Raw genomic sequence first — 20,522 nt, 5'->3', positions numbered from 1 at the left:
AAAAAAGCAAGATGCATAACAGTATGTCAAAGAAAACTCTGAATAGTTTGAGACCCAAACACACCAAACACACAAAAATAGCAACTACTGACTCTTGGAAAGACAGAGGGTAGAATTAGATAGTTGGAGGCTGAGAACCCTTTTCCTTTTAATTTGGTATCCTCTGCATGCTTTACCTTTGTCTTAAAATTACTTTAAAAGATCAGCTTGATTTAAAAAAAAAAAAAAAAGTGCTGGGCGCCTGGGTGGCTCAGTGGGTTAGGCCGCTGCCTTCGGCTCAGGTCATGATCTCGGAGTCCTGGGATCGAGTCCCGCATCGGGCTCTCTGCTCAGCGGAGAGCCTGCTTCCTCCTGTCTCTCTGCCTGCCTCTCTGCCTGCTTGTGATCTCTCTCTGTCAAATAAATAAATAAAAATCTTTAAAAAAAATAAAATAAAATAAAATAAAAAGTGCTGATGGCTAAGTCTGCAAACTGAAACTATGATATATTTACATAAAGTTATTTATGTATAAAATTATTTTTATTCATGTATAAAATTTATTTTCACTGATTAAAAAACATAATTGAAAGTAAAAGTTGGCTATTACAGCAAAAGAAACTTTGGCTATGTTGTTTGGCTTTGATTGTAAGGAAGTGAGTCTTCCTTTATTATTTTGCTTCATACATTAGATTTGCCCTGGGAAATTATTTCTAACTCCAATTTAATGGAAACTTTTTAAAGGCAAGTATTCAGTATTCTTCAAAGCTATGACACTTTGTTTTTAAATTTCTGATTTTTTGTAACATTGGGTTCTCTTAAAGCAGAAATTCAACTGCTATGCAGCCTTATCAAAGTTAATAATAGTCTGTCCTTCTAAACTTAGAGCCGTCTATAGTTCTAATTGAAGTTTTGCAAAAAGAGCGATTTGGATTTTTCTTTTTTTATATTCTAAAAATTGTTTTAAGAAACTGAAATTTGTATCTTTGAAATATAAAAAAAAGTATTATTTACTGACAGAGCTGTGCCCAGTACAGATGGTCCTGTTTAAAATCACCTGCTGTTCTAAATTCTTACTCAGATTTCAAGGTTTTTTTTTTTAAGATTTTATTTATTTATTTGACAGACACAGATCTCAAGTAGGAGGAGAGGCAGGCATAGAGAGGAGGAAGCAGGCTCCCCGCTGAGCAGAGAGCCTGATGCAGGGCTCCATCCCAGTACCCTGAGATCATGACCTGATCCAAAGGCAGAGGCTTTAACCCACTGAGCCACCGAGGCACCCCAGATTTCAGGTGTTTTAAAATTACTTATATTTTACTAAATGCAGATTTACTTTATAAAGTAAGCCGCATGCAGTTCAAATATAGGTAATAACTCTTGCAAGGAAATGCTTGATATTCAGAATTTGGAACAATTGGTTGGCTAGAGAAACATTAATGAACATCACAGACTGACTTGCCTTCATAGGAATGAATTCAAAACTATTACTTTTTCTTTGTAAATGGAAAAAGAACCCCTAATTGTCCTATATTTATAGCAACCATATGTCCCAGACTTTCCAGGATAATTCCCAGTTTCATATTCTCCATCTCCTCAGACCATGTATATTGATTTTTAGTTTGGAAAATTTATTCATTTTTCTAATATTAGAAATATAGTTCTTCGGGACCTTTTCATTTAAGTAGGAGTTAAGAAACTCATTTCAGATCACTTATTTTGATGAAGGAAGATGACTTGCAAGAAGTTTTTAAAAGGTGTTTTTCCATACCAAAATTATTTGAGACAAGGAAATTTTCATTAAGTGGAATTTTTGTTCTATGCTTTTGTTCACAAAATGCAATCAGCGAACAAGGAACACGGAGCAATATATGGAACGAGATGGTTTCTTTCTGTTCCACAGGGACAGGCACTGCTTCTGCAATGGACACTGAATCGGTAGGGAAGATTTCTAAGTTAAGAGATTTTGAGAAATAAGGAGCGCAGTAAGTACATGGGAAGATGTCCAATGTCATTGGCCATCAGAGAAATGCAGAAAGAACCAATTAGATACTACTTCATACCGACTAAGAAAGCTGTATCAAAAACTTAGGTAATAATAAGTGTTGTTAAAGGTATGGAGAAATCAGGGCCCTCATACAGTGGTGGTGGAAATAGAAAATGGTACAGTTACTTTGGAAAGTATAGGCAGTTCCTAAAAAGATTAAACGGAGTTACCACATGATCCAACGATTTTATTCCCAAAGTATATACCCAAGAGAAATGAAAACATGTCAGCACAAAACTTGTACTTGAATGTTCATAGCAGCATTTTTTATAATAGCCAAAAAATGGGAACAACCCAAATGTCAACCAGCTGATTAATAGACAAATAATATGATATATCCATGAAATATAATATTCAAATTTAAAAGGGAATGAAGTAGTGATACTTGCTACCATGTGAATGAACTTTGAAAACATTATTGTAAGGGAAAGATGCCAGTCATAAAGGATCATAGATTATGTGACTCCTTTTATATGAAGTGTCCAGTATAGGCAAATCCATGGAGACAGAAAGTAGACTGATGGTTTCTTAGGGCTAAGGGGGGGGGGTGGAAATAGGGAGTGATAGCTAATAGGTATGTATTTTCTTTTTGGAATGACAAAAGTGTTCTAAAATTGATTGTATACTTTAAGTGGGTAAATTGTATATTATAGGAATTGTATCTCAATAAAGGTGTTATTTGAAGAGGGAGGGTCTTTTACTCACTGTTGGAGACATTCTGTTCGATATCTTTAGCAGTGGCTCTCAACCTGGGACAGCCACCCAGGGGACATTTGACAATGGCAGGAGTCATGTTTGGTTGTCACAGCTGGTGGAGGGGGGTGCTGACATCTAGTGGGTAGAGTCCAAGAATGTTGGCTAACATCCTTCAATGCTAGGTCAACCCCCACAACAAAAAAATTATCTGGCTCATATTGTCAGTAGTGCCCAGGTTGAGAAATCCTGTTCAGTATCTGTGTGGACTCTAGTGATGATTGACCACAACCATGTTTTTGAAGCCCTGAAAGATCATTAATTATCAAGCAGGTAGATATTTTCTCTGTTCAGTTTACTAAGGGCAAGGCTATTCAGTAAGACAAAGCCAAAAAGAAAAATAAAGTGGTTTATTTTTTAATCTGGTAAATACTAAACTAAGTTAATTAGATCTTTCAGTTAACCAAAAAAACTTATTCCTCAGTCATCCTGGTTAGGATTTTACTATATTTTCTTGTATTTTACTTTCTCACCTATTTATAGCTTCTTAAAGATCGGATTTACAGAGTATGACATCTAGTTGCAATAAAAACAGGAAAAAAGAACCATACCATAGAACAGCCTTGAAGGTATAATTAAAAGCTAACTTGTCCATTTCAGAAATTATCATCTCAAGTTCTAAAATAGAAATACAGTCCTAAACTAAGCTAATTTACTAGGCTTCAGTCTCCAGGCATGCTCCTTTCATTGTATGAACCTGTTTGAAATGTCTACGGACTGTTTTATCGGAGGAGGAACAGGGGCCTCATTACAGAATCCAGCATTCCAAATACAACAACTAACATTTATTGAATGTTTATTGCAAGCTGGGTATTATGCAAAGCACTGTGTGTATATTATCTTATTTCATTCTAACAAAATCCTATTAGACAGATCTGGTATTCCTGTTCTGGAAGCATCCTTCTTATAGCCATCTCTCCTCCAGCTCCAGTATGCACTATTTTTTCTATAGATCTTACACTGTTGTTATTCTGAAAGTTCCCTTCCCCATCATTTGGGGGATCCTCTTTTCTCATCTCCTGTCTTGAATCTCCTGCATCCTCCCTTACTCTGATGTACACCCTTATTTTGGTGGAATATATCCTCTGTTACCTTACTAAGAACACCAGTGTCTGAAAATCTCTTTATTTTATCTTCATTATTAAAGAAGATATTTTGGCTGGGTATCAAATTCAATGTAGGAAGTATTTTTCTCCCATTATTTAAAAGACATTCTCTTGTTTTCAGTTTTGTGTATAATCCGTTTGTGTCTTTCCAGCTCTAAAAGCTTAGAATTTCTTTATATCTGATACCCTGGAATGTCACTGTGATATGCCTTACTGTGCATGTTTTTTCATGGATTTTGCCTAACACTCAGTGGGACCTTTCACTCTCAAAATTCATTTGTTTGAATTTAAGGGAAGTTTTAAAAAAAATGCTTCTTTGAAGATAATTTCTTCCCTTTTCTATTTTCTCTCTGGAATGCCTGTTATTTAGATGTGGACTTAAATTTGTCCTATAATTTCCTTATTTTGGGAATAAGTCTTTTCTTTTGGCTTTTAGTTCTACTTTGTGAGAATTTTTTTAAACTCTATTTTCCAACTCTATATCAAACTTTTGATTTCGGTTATATCTTTAATTCCTGACAGCTCTTTTTTTGTTCTCTAAGTGCTTCTTTTTTCATAACTTCCTATTCTGTTTGACAGATGCTTCATCTTTTACCTCTGAGAATGTTAATTATAGTTTTTCTAAAGGATTTCTCCTGTAGTCTGACATGATTCTGATTCCTCTGACTCACTTCTTTCTGTTTGGTTTTTTTTTTTGGGGGGTGAGGGCATTTAAGTCTCTGTTTTTCATGTTACAGACTGTCCTTAAATATTTAGTGGTCCCTAACTGTCCATAATGTATAAGATTCCAATGTTTATTGACTATTGACCTGATGCACTGAGAAAAGTCCCAATATTACTTTTATGGTATTCTTGCAAAAAAAATGCATAACCTAAATTCAACCATGAAGAAATATTACATGAACCCAAATTGATGGACATTCTATAACTAGACATTATTCTTCATAAGAGTCAAAAACATGAAAGACAAAGAGACTGAGGGTACTTTCCAGATTAAAGGACATTAAGGAGACATGATAACTTAGTGCAGTGTGCAATCCTGAATTGGATCCTGGAGTAAAATTAGTGGGATAATTGGTGAGATTTGAATAAGGTCTGTAGAATAGCTAATAACATTCCTGGTTTTTCATACAATTCAATAGTAAATGAACAATCTGATTCAAAAAATGAGCAGAGGATCTGAACAGACATTTTCCCAGACAAAACATACGTATGGCCAACAGACCCTTTGGAAAGATATTCAACACTATTCATCATCAAGGAAGTGCAGATGAATACCACATCATATATCATCACACACCTGTCAGAATGGCTAATATCAAAAAGACAAGAAATAACAAGTGCTGGTGAGGGTGTGTAGAGAAAGGAACCCATGCGCTTTGTTAATGGGAATGTAAATTGGTACAACCAATATGGAAAGCAGTATGGAGGTTCCTCAAAAAATTAAAAACAAAATTACCGTATGATCCAGCAATTCCACTGCTGGGTATTTTTCCAAAGAAAATGACAACACTAACTTGAAAGTATATCTGTACCTTCATTGCACTGCAACATTATTTACAATAGCTAAGCTGTGGAAACAACATAAGAGTCCATCAGTGGATGAACAGATAAAGAAGATGGTTTTAGCTGTATATATGATTTAAAAAAAAAATATATATATATATGGAATATTATTCAGCAAAAAAGGAATGAAATTTTGCCATTTACAACAACATGGATGAACCCTGAGGGTATTATGCTAAGTGAAATAAGTCAGACAAAGACAAATACCATATGATTTCACTTATTTGTGGAATCTAAAAAACAAAAAACAAACTCTTGGATACAGAGAACAAATTGGTAGTTTCCAGAGGAAGGGGGTGGAGGTGAGTGAAATGGGTAAAGGGAGTCAAAAGGTATAAACTTACAGTTATAAGATAAATTAGTCATGAGAGTGTAATGTACACCATGGCAACTATAAATAATACTGTATTGTATATTTTAAAGCTGCTAAGAGAGCAAGTCTTGTAAGTTCCATCATAAGAGAAAAAAAATGTATGGTAATAGATGTTAAGTAAACTTATGTAGTGCTTATTTGCAATATATACAAATAGTGATTCACTATGTTGTATAACTGAAAGTAATATAATGTTGTATGTTTATTACACCTTAATTTTAAAAAGGTATGTAGATAGATACATGTAGGAAAACATCTGAAAGAAGTTTATTGAACAGTTAACCCTGCTTCACTCTGGGAACTTGGATTGGAGGGACAAGGTTTTTCATAAGTTACTTTAAATACTTTGATAAATGTTATAGATGACAGACACTGTTATGTACATAGATTTTTATTTTTAACTAAAAACTTAAGAATAAAAGGTTAAATATATGAAAGTGTTACTATTTCCTCTAAAAAATATTATTCCTGATTTTAATCATTGTGCTATGGTTATGTAAGATGTTAATGTTTGGGGAAGCTGGCTACTTTTTTCTAACAATATTTTTTTCTCCTAGTCTCTCTCTTCCTCCCTCCCCCTCTCTTCCCTCCCCTCTCTTTCTGGCACTCCAGTTACACACATATCAGACTGCATGAGATTTTTCCAGAAGTCTTCTTTATTTTTCACATTGTATAAATTCTATTGGTATATCTTAAAGTTCGTGGAACTTTTCTCCAGTCATATGTTAAGCCCATCTAGTGATCTTTAATTCAGATATTATATTTTTCAATCCTATATATATTTCAAAGTGTACATTTGATTCAATTTTATAGTTTCCATTTCACTACTGAAATTCCCCCTCCATTCATTCATTATGACTTTCTTTTCTTTTTTTTTAAAGAATTTATTTATTTATTTATTTATTTCTCAGAGAGAGAGAGAGAGAGAGAGTGCCGCACAAGCAGGCAGAGTGGCAGGCAGAGGCAGAGAGAGAAGCAGGCTCCCTGCAGAGCAAGGAACCCAATGCGGGACTCAGTCCTAAGACCCTGGGATCATGGCCTGAGCTGAAGGCAGCGGCTTAACCGACTGAGCCACCCAGGTGTCCCATGACTTTATTTTCTGTCTGCTAATTCCAAGATCCAGCTTATATTGTGGCCAATTTCTATTAATGACTTTTTCTTATGATACTGGATCACATTTTTCTGTTTCTTCATACGTTTAGTAACTTTTTATTATATACTGGACAGTGTGTTTGGTAGATGATTGAGACAGTAAATTTTACCATCTTTCCCTGAAGAGTTGTCTTTTGTTCTAGCAATTTGTTAACTTATCTGAAATCCAAATGCTATCTCAAGACCTTAGGTGAACATCAACTAAAATCTATGCTCAGTGTTCCAGCTGCTGGCTTTCATATATACAGTTCAGGGATCAGCTAAGAATTTGAGTGGAGTTTATGTATAGATTTCGAGGGACTTCTGTGGCTTCTGTCTTTCAGAGATTGTCCCCCTCACTTTCTAATTAGGGTGTTAACCTCAAACTAGGTCTTCATACTCCTCAAATGAATAAGATGTCATATTTCTGCTTGAGTAATAATCATACCACCGAATGAACTGTCAAGTACTCTGAACTACTATCAGGTAAAAAGCCATAGAAATATGAATCCTACACAATACAGTTTCTTCTTTCAAAGATCAACTCCCCTCAGTTTCCACTTGCTTGTGGTAACTCTGTAGTGCTTTCAAACAGTTTTTATATTTTTTCAGAATATATAATTATTATCTGCAAAAGGATCAGTCTAAAATACTCTCCTGCCATTATCACAAATTGCACCATATTCCCTTTTATTTTCCTTTGATATCACGTAGGGTTAAACGACAAAAAAAGACTTCTACATTTTTTTGTGAATGATGGCAGTAGCTCATCAATTTTTTTCTTTTCTTTTTTATTTAAAGATTTTATTTATTTATTTATTTGTCAGAGAGAGAGAGAGAGAGTGTGTGAGAGCAAGCAGCACAAGCGGGGGCGGGTGGCGATAGGCTGAGGGAGAAAGTGGCTCCACTCCTTGCTGAGCAGGGAGCCTATTGTGGGACTCAATCCCAGGACCCTGGTATCATGACCTGAGCTGAAGGCAGATGCTTAAACGACTGAGCCACCCAGGCATCCCTCATCAATTTTTTTCTAAATACATTGAGCATATTACTAATCTTATTTTTTCTTCTTTTTCTTGTAGACAAGAGATGATTTCCTAGGTCAAGTCGATGTTCCTCTTTATCCATTACCGGTTGGTATAGATATCCATGATTTTAATATTTTTGTTTATTCTTTTTTTTCTAATAAATACAGGTGCACAGTATATAGTAAATGTAAATATTTTATTTGTAAAATATATACTGCTATTTCTTGAGCATATGACTTTCTGAAAACTCATCTCAATTTTCCATTTTAATTTTATTTCCAAGATTCCCTTATCTGAACCACAGTAAGAAATAGAGAGTTGCTGAGGTTGGTTAATGTTAGGAAAGCATGTCTGAGGAAAATCAGTTTGGAAATATTCTGCTGAATAAGTAGAATGGGGACAGCTTAGTCTCACAGAAAGAACCTAGGACATTTCCAACAATATGTGCGTGAAACTGAATGTGGACCAAGCATATAACACCAATGAAGGAAGATAAGATTCAGGAAACATTTCATAACAAAACACTATTGGGCCAGGTTTCTGACATGGAGGTTGAGGAAGAAAAATAAACAGAAAGTAATGATAATACAGGTTGAATTTGGGAAGTCATCGAGGTGTCTCAAGTAGAAAAGGTAGGAGGAAAATCCATTTTGTTTTGAAAAGAGATCAGTTTGGTTTTGGCCATAATGAATTTCAACAGAAAATAGGAAAAATGGAAGCCTAAAGTGGGCAGACGACAGAAATATAAAAAATCAATTGTAGAGGAAAAGGCTGGAAGGATTGAGAGTTACCACATCAAGGTAACGGCAGACTCACTGAGAATGATGGGCTGTCCGTGTAAGCGAGATGAGAGCTTCAAAGGCCGGACGTTGAGCCTCGGTCAGTGTGGGTCAATTGGAAGAAAAGACAGACATGGATTAACAGGAGAAAACAAACAAACAGGGGCGCCTGGGTGGCTCAGTGGGTTAAGCCACTGCCTTCGGCTCAGGTCATGATCTCAGGGTCCTGGGATCGAGTCCCGCATCGGGCTCTCTGCTCGGCAGGGAGCCTGCTTCCCTCTCTCTCTCTCTCTCTCTCTCTGCCTGCCTCTCTGTCTACTTGTGATCTCTCTCTGTCAAATAAATAAATAAAATCTTAAAAAAAAAAAAAAGAAAACAAACAAACAATGTCATGAACTTAAGGAAAAGAATTCCAAGACCGAATGGGTAGTTAATGCAAAATGTAAGCGAGAAGTAAAGAGCATTAAAAGTAAAGGGCTGTTGAACTTTTTGTTTTATTATTATTATTGTTATGTTAGGGGAGCTGTTGAACATGATAAGAAAAAGTAATGCTTCTTTACTGTGTCAGTCTTTTCAGATATTTATTGGCTCTCCCTAGTCTTCAGAGATCATAAGCTTTTGATAATATATTTAATCCAGTCTCACTTTCTAAGCCATTGACTTTTTTGTTTTCCTAGAATGGGCTGTGTGCTCTAACCACGCCCACTTGCTGACACTGTACAGATTCCATATTCCTTTGGGGCACCAACATGGCTAACCAATCTCCCTTGTTTTCCCTTCTTACCTCCATTGGCTCCTCAGTGCTCCTTCTTAGCTTGTTTGGTACTGAGGTGTGATGCTGCTGCAAGTCCCAGGGTGCAGGAAGGTGGAAGCCCTGTCAAGCTACCCGTTATAACCATTTTATGAGCTAAAGCCACATTTTCTCACTTCTAACTTCAGTTATGGCTTAGAGCATAGTTCATGCATATTCCTTAAAAGTACATGTTTTTAGTGTTGATAGATATATCTTGAAAACCCACTGTTTGATTCCAGACAGAAAATCCAAGAATGGAGAGACCGTATACATTTAAGGATTTTGTTCTTCACCCGAGAAGGTCAGTAAGTATAAAATAATAACATATTAATTTTTAAAATCTCATTATATCTTATAGTAGCCTCTTTGGAAATTCAAAGTTGAAACCTTTGTAAATAAGCTACTTCTAAATATTATTTTTTAAAAGCTTTACTGTTATTTCTGATTAAAAAGTAATATATGCACAGCACAAAAAAATTCTGAAAATACAGGGAAGTATTTTTCATACTTCTTAGGAAAGACTTGTCCCCTAATATTTATCAGACTAGAAGGTGGAATTTTGTTACTGTTTTATTTGTTTGTTTTTATTTATTTGTTTGATTGATTTATTGTTTTATTTACTTATTTGTTTATATTGTTTTATTTGTTATCTTAAAGTATATGTAATTTTATCATTTTTTATCATTGTTTATCATTTTATCGTTGTTTCATTTATTTGTTTGTTTATATTGTCTTATTTGTTATCTTTAAGTGTATGTAATTTTATCATACTGTCCTTTTAAAAATCACAAACATTAGTTCCACCAAGAGCAATATCCAACTTGATGTACACAAAACCGATTTCAGAAAAACCTAACTACATCTTGCATATATTAGTAAAAAATATTTCAGAAAACCGAAACATTTAGAGAAAATATCATGAGCAAAGACTAAGAATTTAAAACCTAAATACCATGTTCATAATTCCATTTTCCTAAACTGAATTATTTGATTTGATTTAAAATTTTTAAGTTTAAATTGTAAATAAAACTCCTTTTGATCATTTGTACCACATAGTCAAATAAGATCTAGCGAAGTCACATATGGATTTACTGTCAAAAAAGTCACAGTCAGATTAAGGAAGTATATCTGTTCATCTGTACAACAATATTTGCCTTTTTTTAAAACTAGAAAATACAATTGAAAGACACACTATGGGACCTTAGTAAATTTTTTCATTTAAAGACATGTAATTGGGGCACCTGTGTGGCTCAGGGGGTTAAAGCTTCTGCCTTCGGCTCAGGTCATGATCCCAGGGTTCTGGGATCGAGCCCCGCATCAGGCTCTCTGCTCAGTGGGGAGCCTGCTTCCTCCTATCTCTGCCTGCCTCTCTGCCTACTTGTCATCTCTGTCAAATAAATGAAAATAAAATCTTTAAAAAAAAAAAGACTTGTAATTACTCTTTGTAATATAAATTATTAAGGCAAAATAAAAGGGACAGTATTCTCTTAATATTTAGTTTCTGCAAGAGATGTTATATATTTAACTGTAGAAGTCTTGGAATATAAATCTCTTTTCCTTCTTTAGTTTTAGACTGCTTGTGGTATCTGCATACCAAGAACAAATAAATATTTTCTTCTCTTATTTGATTTCCCTAGCAACCTGCTTTTGATTTTGTCACATGCTTTCTAGTATCTTTATCTTTAAAAAATACAATTTACATCTTTCATCTACACTGGATTTCACTGCAAGTGCAGAAAATCTTTAAATCAGTAGAAAATGTACTGCTTTCTTGGATTTTCTGAGCCCCATTAAGTCAAACCCACAGGCTTATTGTTTAGTTGAAAAGATGTGGGGGCACCTGGGTTGGTTAAGTGGATGACTGGATTTTGGCTGGGGTGATGATCTCAGGGTCCGGAGAGCGAGCTCTGCATCAGGCTCCCTGCTCAGCATGGAGCCTTGTTTCTCTCCCTCTGCTCCTCCCTGCCATTCTTCCTCCCCCACCCCCTTTATCTCACTCAAATAAATAAATGAAACCTTTTTAAAAAACTCCTGGAACATACCATTATAGAGAAACTCTTGTAAAAACCATTATCTGAGCAAGTTTTCTGTATCCATCTGTTATGGCAACAAGTCAGTGTTCACTCCCCCTTAAAAAATAGAGACACAAGCCACATCAGTGGCCTTAGAAATAAGCATTGGGGATGCTATTGACCACTCAGGAAAGATCCAGTTTCCAAATTCATGAGAACTGTACAAAGAACACCTAAGAGATTAGGTGGGGTGAGGAAGGGAGTAGCTTTTAAATAAACAATAAAAGATGGGACTTTTTTTTAATCAAGGAAGGAAAGGGGTAATGAGTTACATAGCTGATATCTATAAAAATCACCAAAATATCTATATAGAAAGTGAGGACAAGGAAAGACTTAAGTAAGTAGAATGGTAGAATTGGTGGGGGCAGTACACAGACTTAAAATATTTTCAGTATTAACATCACACACAGTAGCCTTTAGCTTGGACAACTCATTATTGAAAGAGGTGATACAAGATCCATTGTAGAAATCGAGTTGATAAATTAATGTATGATAGATTTGAACAGCTGTCAAAGAAAGACAGCAGGCCTTGTACTCTACTCCTCTGTCATCCTCTACAGTCTAAGTAGATTAGTCTCTCCAAAGCATATCTCGGAGAATGCCTCTCCTGATCTCCCACATTTTCTGGCTTCACACTGTGTGCAAAGTAAAATAGACAGCTCTCTTGTTTCACATGGACCTCATCCTCTGGGTCATCCCTCCCTCCTTTGTGTATCCCATAGGCCAGCCAAGCCGACGGTTGCCATTTCTTTCATTGATCACCTACTTTCCCATCTGTTTCCTCATTTTTAGTCTTTTCTCTACTCATATACTTTTCCCTTCACTGCCACAGGTCAAAATCCTCCCCATTCTGCTGGCACTCACTCAAATGCAACTGCTCATTCACCTTCTCCCTGATCTGTCACTCACATCTTCCTTAGTATCTTATTTAATGAATGACTTTTATTTATATTTGTTACATTTTCTCCACCACTCACTCCTTTGCCTCTCGATATCTTCTGTCCTTGAGCTTGTCTTTGGGTCTCCTCTCGTAGCTAGTAGGTATTCAGTAAACTCTTGTTAATGGAATGCTTTTCTTCTTAAAGTTTTACGAATAATTATTTTCTTTTCTACAGTCACAAATCAAGAGTTAAAGGTTATCTGAGATTAAAAATGACTTATTTACCTAAAACCAGTGGCTCAGAAGAAGATAACACAGAACAGGCTGAGGAATTAGAGGTGAGATCTTATAAAATATTTGGTTCAATATTTGGTGAAAAGAAAATATCTCATTTCTTATTTTACTATACTTTAAGAAAAAATAACTTTATTCAATACAGTTAATGTGTGCAATAAAAATGATTTACATGGACATTTGTTTATTTTACCCATTAAACATTTCTTCCTTTTAAGGACATTTCTGTAGAATGAATAGCCATTATTGATGGTGTTCTTAAAGGTTAGCGAATAGAGAATACAGTGTTTATAAATGAGAGCATTTATTATAATTAAGTCATTAACTTTCTGATTTTTTAGAGTTTTCTGAAACTATGTTCTATTCTCCTCCATAAAGTAAGAGTACAGTTTACTATTTGTAAGTTAAATATATGGAAATTTTGAGAAGACTTTACTAATTAGGAACGCTTTTATGAAATGTAATTCTGGCTACTCTTCCTCTCATGGCTGGGGTGAGGATGGATGGGCTCAGAGGAAAGGAGGGAATGGGGGAGGGAAAGAATGCAAGTGATCTAATAAAATGCCATATTTATCTGGGACAAATATAATTTAACAATTTTCATGGATGACGGGACAAGTCAAGTATTTGGGCAGAGCTACATGCATCAAGAGTAAGGGAGAAAGAGGCAGAGAGCATGTATTTGGAGTAGAATTGGTTGGGGATTTGGAAGCTGGAATTCTTGTCCCAAGCACTGCTACTAGTGAGCCAAGTGACAGTGTGAATTGTTGAAGGTCTCTGAACTGCAGGCTCTTCTTTTGTAGAATGACAGTACTGTACCAGAGGACCTCTTAGGGTTTTCTTCTGGCAGAAAAATTCGTGATTTGAAAAGGGGACCCTAAAACACCTGCCTCTTGACATTCCCGCTGAAGCAACATTTACTGAAAGCACACGGTATATTGGCACTAATTAGCTTTGAAGAGTTTTCTTGTGTGTGCCTTCTTCAACAGTCAAGCCTCTTTGGTTGAGGGTCTGATTAAGCTTCCAGAAGAACTGTAAAGGTGAGGGACCTCCCCCAGCACTGGGCAATACCTCACACACCCATATCTTTGAGAAAGAAAGCTTGAGAACAAGCCATGCTTTTGCAACAGAGCTTTCTGGGAATTTGTTAAGTAAGTTCCAACACAGGGCTTGAACTCAACCCTGAGATCAAGACCTGAGCTGAGATCAAGAGTCGGATGCTTAACTGACTGAGCCATCCAGGTGCCCCTCTAGGAATTTCTTATATGCACTATTAAGATTTTACTTTATGTAAGGTTTTATAGGTGAGATAAACACGACACCAGGCGAGGTAGGCACAAGGCAAGATTTATTAAAGGCGCCCTCCAGCAAAGTTTCAGGACTCAGGAGAAGGGGAGCCAGGAAAGTCACACAGGGAGGAAGTGGGCACCCTCGGGCGAGGTTCCACGACTCTGGAAAGCGGAGTCAGGGAAGTTGCACTGGGAGGGGGTTGGTGGGGATCTTTTATGGGGCCAAGGCAGGGCATGGGCTCACATCCATATATGGTAGGGTATTTGGTGATTGGAGGATATGGGGTGGGGAGTCCTGATACTTCTGTTTCCTGCATAGGTATCAGGTTACCTGTGGAGACATGACCTGGGCATACATCCTTTTAGTGGGAGAGTCAAGGGTTGAGGAAGGGGGGGAGGGGACTGGAAGATGGCAGCCCCGGGGGTCATTTCTATTGTTCCTCCTGCATTCCCGGAGCCACCGACCCAACACTTTATGGGGAAATACATAATAGAAGGAAAGAACTTTTTTTTAAAATCACAGAATATAGTTAGCCCTTAGTTTGGCAATCAGAAACCGTGGTATTATCCTTTCTTAAGTCTATATTTGCTTATTTGATTATATTTTCTTTTTTTGTTGTTTTTGTCTGATTTCTGCTTTATCATATAATAATCGCTTTTAAAAAATTTTAGATATTTATGGGTCGAAGTTTCTCCGCCTGGCATTTTGGTGCACAGGGTATCTTGCATAATGGAATTCTGTTTGAAATGAAGGATGCCTGCCATAAAGAAAGAAAATTCTTTAGTAACTAAAAAAAAAGTTAACAGTATTTCATTATTTAGGAACCTGCTCCAAGTTTTGCCCCCACACACATGTTATAGGTACCTCATTCACAGTTTAGTTTTTGTGGGTAGAGTTGCTTCACTTCATTTTGTGGTCTCAGGTCTCAATGTTTGCATTCCCTCAGAATGCAGCTTATAATTTTAGTAGTTGTAAGCATGTAGGAGTTTACTTATGAAAGGCCCTAGGAGTGCAAACACATGAATCTATGCTTTTTATCTTCAGTGTAGCTAATGACCAGAGAAGTCTTGTCTTTGACATCCAGTTTGTAACTGAATATATAAAACCCTACTCTTTAAAGAAAATAATTGTCATTTCCAAAAGAGACTCACTCAGAGGCAACCTGTATTTCTTAGTATGTCAAAGTCTGGCTATCATAAGTTATTTATTTTTTTTTAAGATTTTATTTATTTATTTGACAGAGATCACAAGTAGGCAGAGAGGCAGGCAGAGAGAGAGAGAAGGGGAAGCAGGCTTCCTGCTGAGCAGAGAGCCTGATGCGGGGCTCGATCCCAGGACCCTGGGATCATGACCTGAGCCGAAGGCAGAGGCTTTAACCCACTGAGCCACCCAGGAGCCCCTATCATAAGTTATTATTTAACATTTGATTTTTGTACCCTTTGCAACTTTAGATTTAGTTGTATATATTTTGTAAGACTACCATTAATGTGTATTGTAGCTCTGAATGCTTTCTTTCTGTTCCTCTTTGACTCCATTAAGTTGTTGGCACTTGCATACTACAAGTTAGAAATTAAATAACATTCATCGATACTTAGAAAATTATTTTGTGAAGAATATTAGCTGATATATGTCTCATAGGGAGGCATTCTATTAAAAAAATGAAAGCTCAGTTTTCCTAAGCAATATTCAAAAGTACAACTATACTTTCCAGAACTTGAAACAGGTTTTTAAAAATTAGGCCTCTAATTAAATTAGTTTTTACCCTTCTCAAGTTTACCTAGATAGCATGCATTCACCAAGGAGACCTTTAAGAGAGAAATTTTTAAGAAGATTTTAAAGAAATAGTCTTGTGGTACCATTTTCCTAGCTCTAACCATTTTTATAATCCTTTACAGCAGTAGTAAGGACCCTCTTACTAATAAATTTTACTAATCTACAGAAAAATTATCAATGACCATAGTTTTAAAAACTTGACCGTTTTTCAGGAGAGTGGAATATAAAAATTCAACTCACATACTTTTAAAATCGAGACCAGAGAAATAACATTTGATTTAATATACACAAGACTAATTTTTAAGTATGTAGATCCTACATTATGATCATTTAAAGGAATGGAAAGGAGAGAGAGAAGGAAGGTAAACATGGCTGGATAGAGAAAGTAAGAGGATACAGGAAAAGGAGAGAAATAGAGCAATAAAAGAAAGCAAAATTAAAGAGATGTCAGTTCTGTAGAAAAGTTTGTAAAAAGGAAAAAAAATAAGAGTAAGAAAGAAAGGGAGTGAATTTACTTCCCATCCAGATTCCTTTTTCCAGAATTCTTTATCTTTTCCCTCACCCTTCCCCCCTCCACCGACCTCACCTTCTGTCCTGCCTCAGTCTAAAACTGATAACTGATAACCCTCCCACCAGACCAGCCAGAGACATCAGCCTTGCTGCAGAAACCGCTGTCCTGTTCTCCAGGCTGCTAGAAATATTCTCTTCCTTTCCAGCTCTTCTCCCTGACCCTCTCTTTTCAGAGTTAACCTTCCAACATAAAAGAATTCTCTTCCACCTTCTAAGGCATCAACTGGCTGGCACATACAACAATCCTTCAGCACTGGATCCCCACCCAGTTCCTCAAAAGAAAGTCTGTATATATTACATTATATTACATTACTTTTTTGCCTGTTATTATGGTACCAAATATTTTTCCCATTTTGTCATTTTTTTCCCCACTTTGATTTGATAGTTTTTGCCATGTACAAATTTGGAGGTTTTGTAATCAAATTTATCAGTCTTCTCTTTCATACTTAGCAGCTTGCCCAGTCTTGGAACATAGTTTTTAAATCTCAAGTTTTGTTGTCATACATGTTAGTTTTACTTTGTAGCATTTAGGCATTGTTCAATCTGTAACATCCTGGTAGAAGGTATGAGGCAGCACCCTACATAATTTTTTTTTTTAAATTTTCCCACAAATTTGAACTGAAGTCCTATAAATTTGAGTCTTTCTGGGCTTTCTGATTCATTGTGTTGAACCGTCTGTCTGTGGGTGCAGTGGAGTATAATATATTTTACTCAGTAGGGTTATTCATTATTCTGTTTTTAGAACTGTGCTGGTTATTCTTGCTTGTTTGTGTGTCTATTTGAACTTGAGAATTGCCCATTATTTATAAAAATCTGTAATATAGGGGTGCTAGGGTGGCTCAGTCAGTTAAGCGTCCAACTCTTGATCTCAGCCCAGATCTTGATCTCAGGGTTGTGAATTCAAGCCCCAAGTTGGACTCCATGCGCGACCTGGAGCTTACTTTAAAAAAAAAAAAAAAATCTAGTTTTATCTAATTTCTTGGCCACTATACATATTGACTTGGGGAGAATTGACACCTTTGTTAAGACCGAGTCTTCCTATCCAAGATCATATTATGTCTTTTCATTCATCCAGTTCTCTTTTTATGTCTCTTTAGAAGAATTTTTAAGTTTTCTTCACTCATTTATTTCTGCTTTCCTAGCCGTATTGGTATTTAGTAGGACCTTTTACTGTTGCCTTTTCTGTTAGGAAGTTTCTTATGTAAAAACATGCTATAAGCTCTTGCTACCCTTCCAAGTAATTCCTTGCCCTAACTACCCTAGTTTAAGCTTCATGTACCTATGCCCCTCACTAGTATTAGAGGAAATTTCTAATGCCTTCCTGGCACTTAAAACAAATGAAATTTTACTTCTTTGACTATTTTATGACCTGATCAAAATGCCTTTCCATGATCCAGAAAGAGAAAAGTCAGATGTGAGAATCCTAATGGCTTTTCAGTTGCTAGAGAGTTCTCGTAGTGATTATTTCTAAATCCTTTGCCTTTCCCTGTCGTGCCCAGACATATTTGGGCTTCATCTAATGTCTTTTTTTCAGGTCTCAGATAGTTACTGATTTCTACCATAACAAGGTGCTTTCTCTGTGGGAAAGACAGTACCCAATAAGACACAATTCTTGTCCTTCATTCATTTGCTTATAATTTAGAGAATAGCCCAAGGTTACATGAGTTTAAACTGTGTTTCTCAGTGCTTTCCATCATTGCTTGTTTATTTAAAATGTTTGCTGTCCTGGGGCAACTGGCTGGCCCCGTAGGTAGAGCCGGAGACTTGATTTTGGGATTGCAAATTCAAGACCCACTTTGGGTACCGAGACTATGAAAGACTTTTTCCTTTTAAAACCTTTTTGAAAAAATGTTAAAGGTTTCAAGCAAATTTAAGTGTTATCATTTTGCAGGGAAAAAAAATCTTTATTATCATAAAATGTTTATATGATGATCTTAAAGGTTGACACTGTGCAAATTCTTCCTTGCATAATTTCTGGAACTGGATATGGTAAATCTCTTTTTAAATTTCCTCCAGCATAATTCATAAGGTTAAAAAAAAAATCAAGCATAAACTTAATTGTTACCACTCTGTTTTTCAGCCTGGCTGGGTTGTTTTGGACCAACCAGATGCTGCTTGCCATTTGCAGCAGCAACAAGAACCTTCTCCTCTACCCCCAGGATGGGAAGAGAGGCAGGATATTCTTGGAAGGACCTACTATGTAAACCATGAATCTAGAAGAACACAGTGGAAAAGACCAACCCCTCAGTATGTGCTGGTGGCTTTCACATTTGTGATCTGAATACATTTTGACCACAAATTTTCATTCCGAGGTTGTGTCTCCAATGGATTCATAGTAGTGTAGAGATCTATAAACTATAAAAATGTAAGGAGGATTTTTATGATCCAGGGCTTTAAAAATGCCTTCTTAACGGTTTCTTTTTAAAAATGATTTCATAATATTCAAAATCACTTGAGTCATAAATGTCACCCTCTAATTGCTTCATTTTCAATCGTTTTGTAGCCACAAAAAGATATGTTTTGTCTTTAGACTGATTTAAAAAATCTTGGAAATTTTTTGTAGTTTGTTACTAAAACATAATAAAATGTTAATTTCTACAGTAGACTATTTTTAAATATAAATTACTTGTAAAATGTAAAGGACTAAATAACAAGGGTCTTTTGTTTTTGCCAATCTGGTCAATGCATACATCGTTTCCAATGCACACAGATCAAGGATAGAATGATCTTTGAGGTATTCTAATTTATGTCTTCTCAGTGACCTTTTTCTTCTATTATCATCAGACTGTATATTTATAGATATACATTTACACATGTCCCATTACTCACATTTATTATCAAATACCCTTCCATTTCTCTTCTCTTATGGCCTTATGAAAGCTTTATTAGTCTTCTGCTTTTTGACAGACACTTAAAATTTTTCATATTCATCCATTAATTTCTAACTTTTGGCTTTTTATTTTGTGTCTGATACAGTCCAAGCACTTTTGTAGATATTTTCTGATCTCAGATATTTCCAGAGCAAATCAGTGATCCTGCTTCTTCATGGCACAGAGGCATCAATCTCTGTAGGGACCTGTACAGATCATAAAACTGAAGACACTAAGAAATTCTACAAAATTTTCTATTGCAGAGCTCAGTATTATAGCAAGTCTAACTTGAACGGAATCACATTTCTTTCACTATGGTTGATATCACGTTCAGATAGCCTAAATCAGGTATTTACGGAAAGAAAAGTCTGAAACATTCCCTTAGAATCATCTGTCAAAATTGTGCTTTCTTTAGCAGTAGCACATTAAGAATTGACCTTCCAACTACCCTGGGCTTATATGGCATTAAATAAATTACCAATAATTTTGTTATTAAATATTTGTATAAAATTCTTGATCTGATGGCCTGCTTATATTAAATGCAAATAGCTAGAATAATATAATAAACAGGGTAATGGGGTTCAGTCTGATTTACTATAATGTGCCTAAACTCAGACATGTTTTTACTATTACCTTTTTTCAGGCCAGGCCTATTTCTGTTAATGATCAAAAACAGATACTATTTAATCTGGGATCTATTAAGTTTCTAATTACAATGTTTCTCACATGATATTTCATTTTGCTCTCTGAATTCATGCATGGGGAACTCTACTCGGCTTAAGATCAATTGCAGAAAACATTACTCTCTGGTTCTTGAAGCTGTATATGTAGCTCCTGAAGCTTCTTTTTTATAATCTCTCTAGAGCTACCTTAGATTTTACTCATATTGTAATAAGGCAAAATAATAACATAATGAAATTATTTATGAAATTCTCAGAAATGCATTTATTCAACAAGTATTTTTGAGTGCCCTAACATGTCAAACATAATTGTAGGCACGGTGGTGAACTAAAATATCAAAGTCAGACGTGTTACACATTTTCACAAAACCTTCATTGCATGAGGTACTCCAAAGATACCAATGTGCCCATGACTTCATCTGTATATGTTGAAATAGCCTTTGGCCCAAACCAGTGAATTCTGATCTAAGATATTTTTTTAAATGATCACAGCCTCTTTGACGGTCATTTTAATGATCTTCAGACACAGGTGACGGTTCTTCTGTT

General features: G+C 35.8%; 1 protein-coding gene across 5 annotated transcripts in view; it reads left to right on the top strand.

Moving 5' to 3' along the window:
* NEDD4 (NEDD4 E3 ubiquitin protein ligase) overlaps positions 1–20,522 on the top strand; it is a 129,369-nt gene that overhangs the window by 81,237 nt on the left and 27,610 nt on the right. For all 5 annotated transcript variants that reach the window (XM_047735900.1, XM_047735898.1, XM_047735899.1 and 2 more), the window contains 4 exons: positions 8,030–8,080; positions 9,787–9,848; positions 12,735–12,837; positions 18,507–18,673. In XM_047735900.1, the coding sequence (XP_047591856.1) occupies positions 8,030–8,080; positions 9,787–9,848; positions 12,735–12,837; positions 18,507–18,673 (383 nt within the window). The remainder of the gene's footprint in view (positions 1–8,029; positions 8,081–9,786; positions 9,849–12,734; positions 12,838–18,506; positions 18,674–20,522) is intronic.

The sequence above is a fragment of the Lutra lutra genome, chromosome 7, assembly GCF_902655055.1.
Source record: "Lutra lutra chromosome 7, mLutLut1.2, whole genome shotgun sequence".
NCBI lineage: Eukaryota > Metazoa > Chordata > Mammalia > Carnivora > Mustelidae > Lutra > Lutra lutra.
Note: the sequence above shows the minus strand (reverse complement) of the source record. Positions and strands in the feature narration are given on the sequence as shown.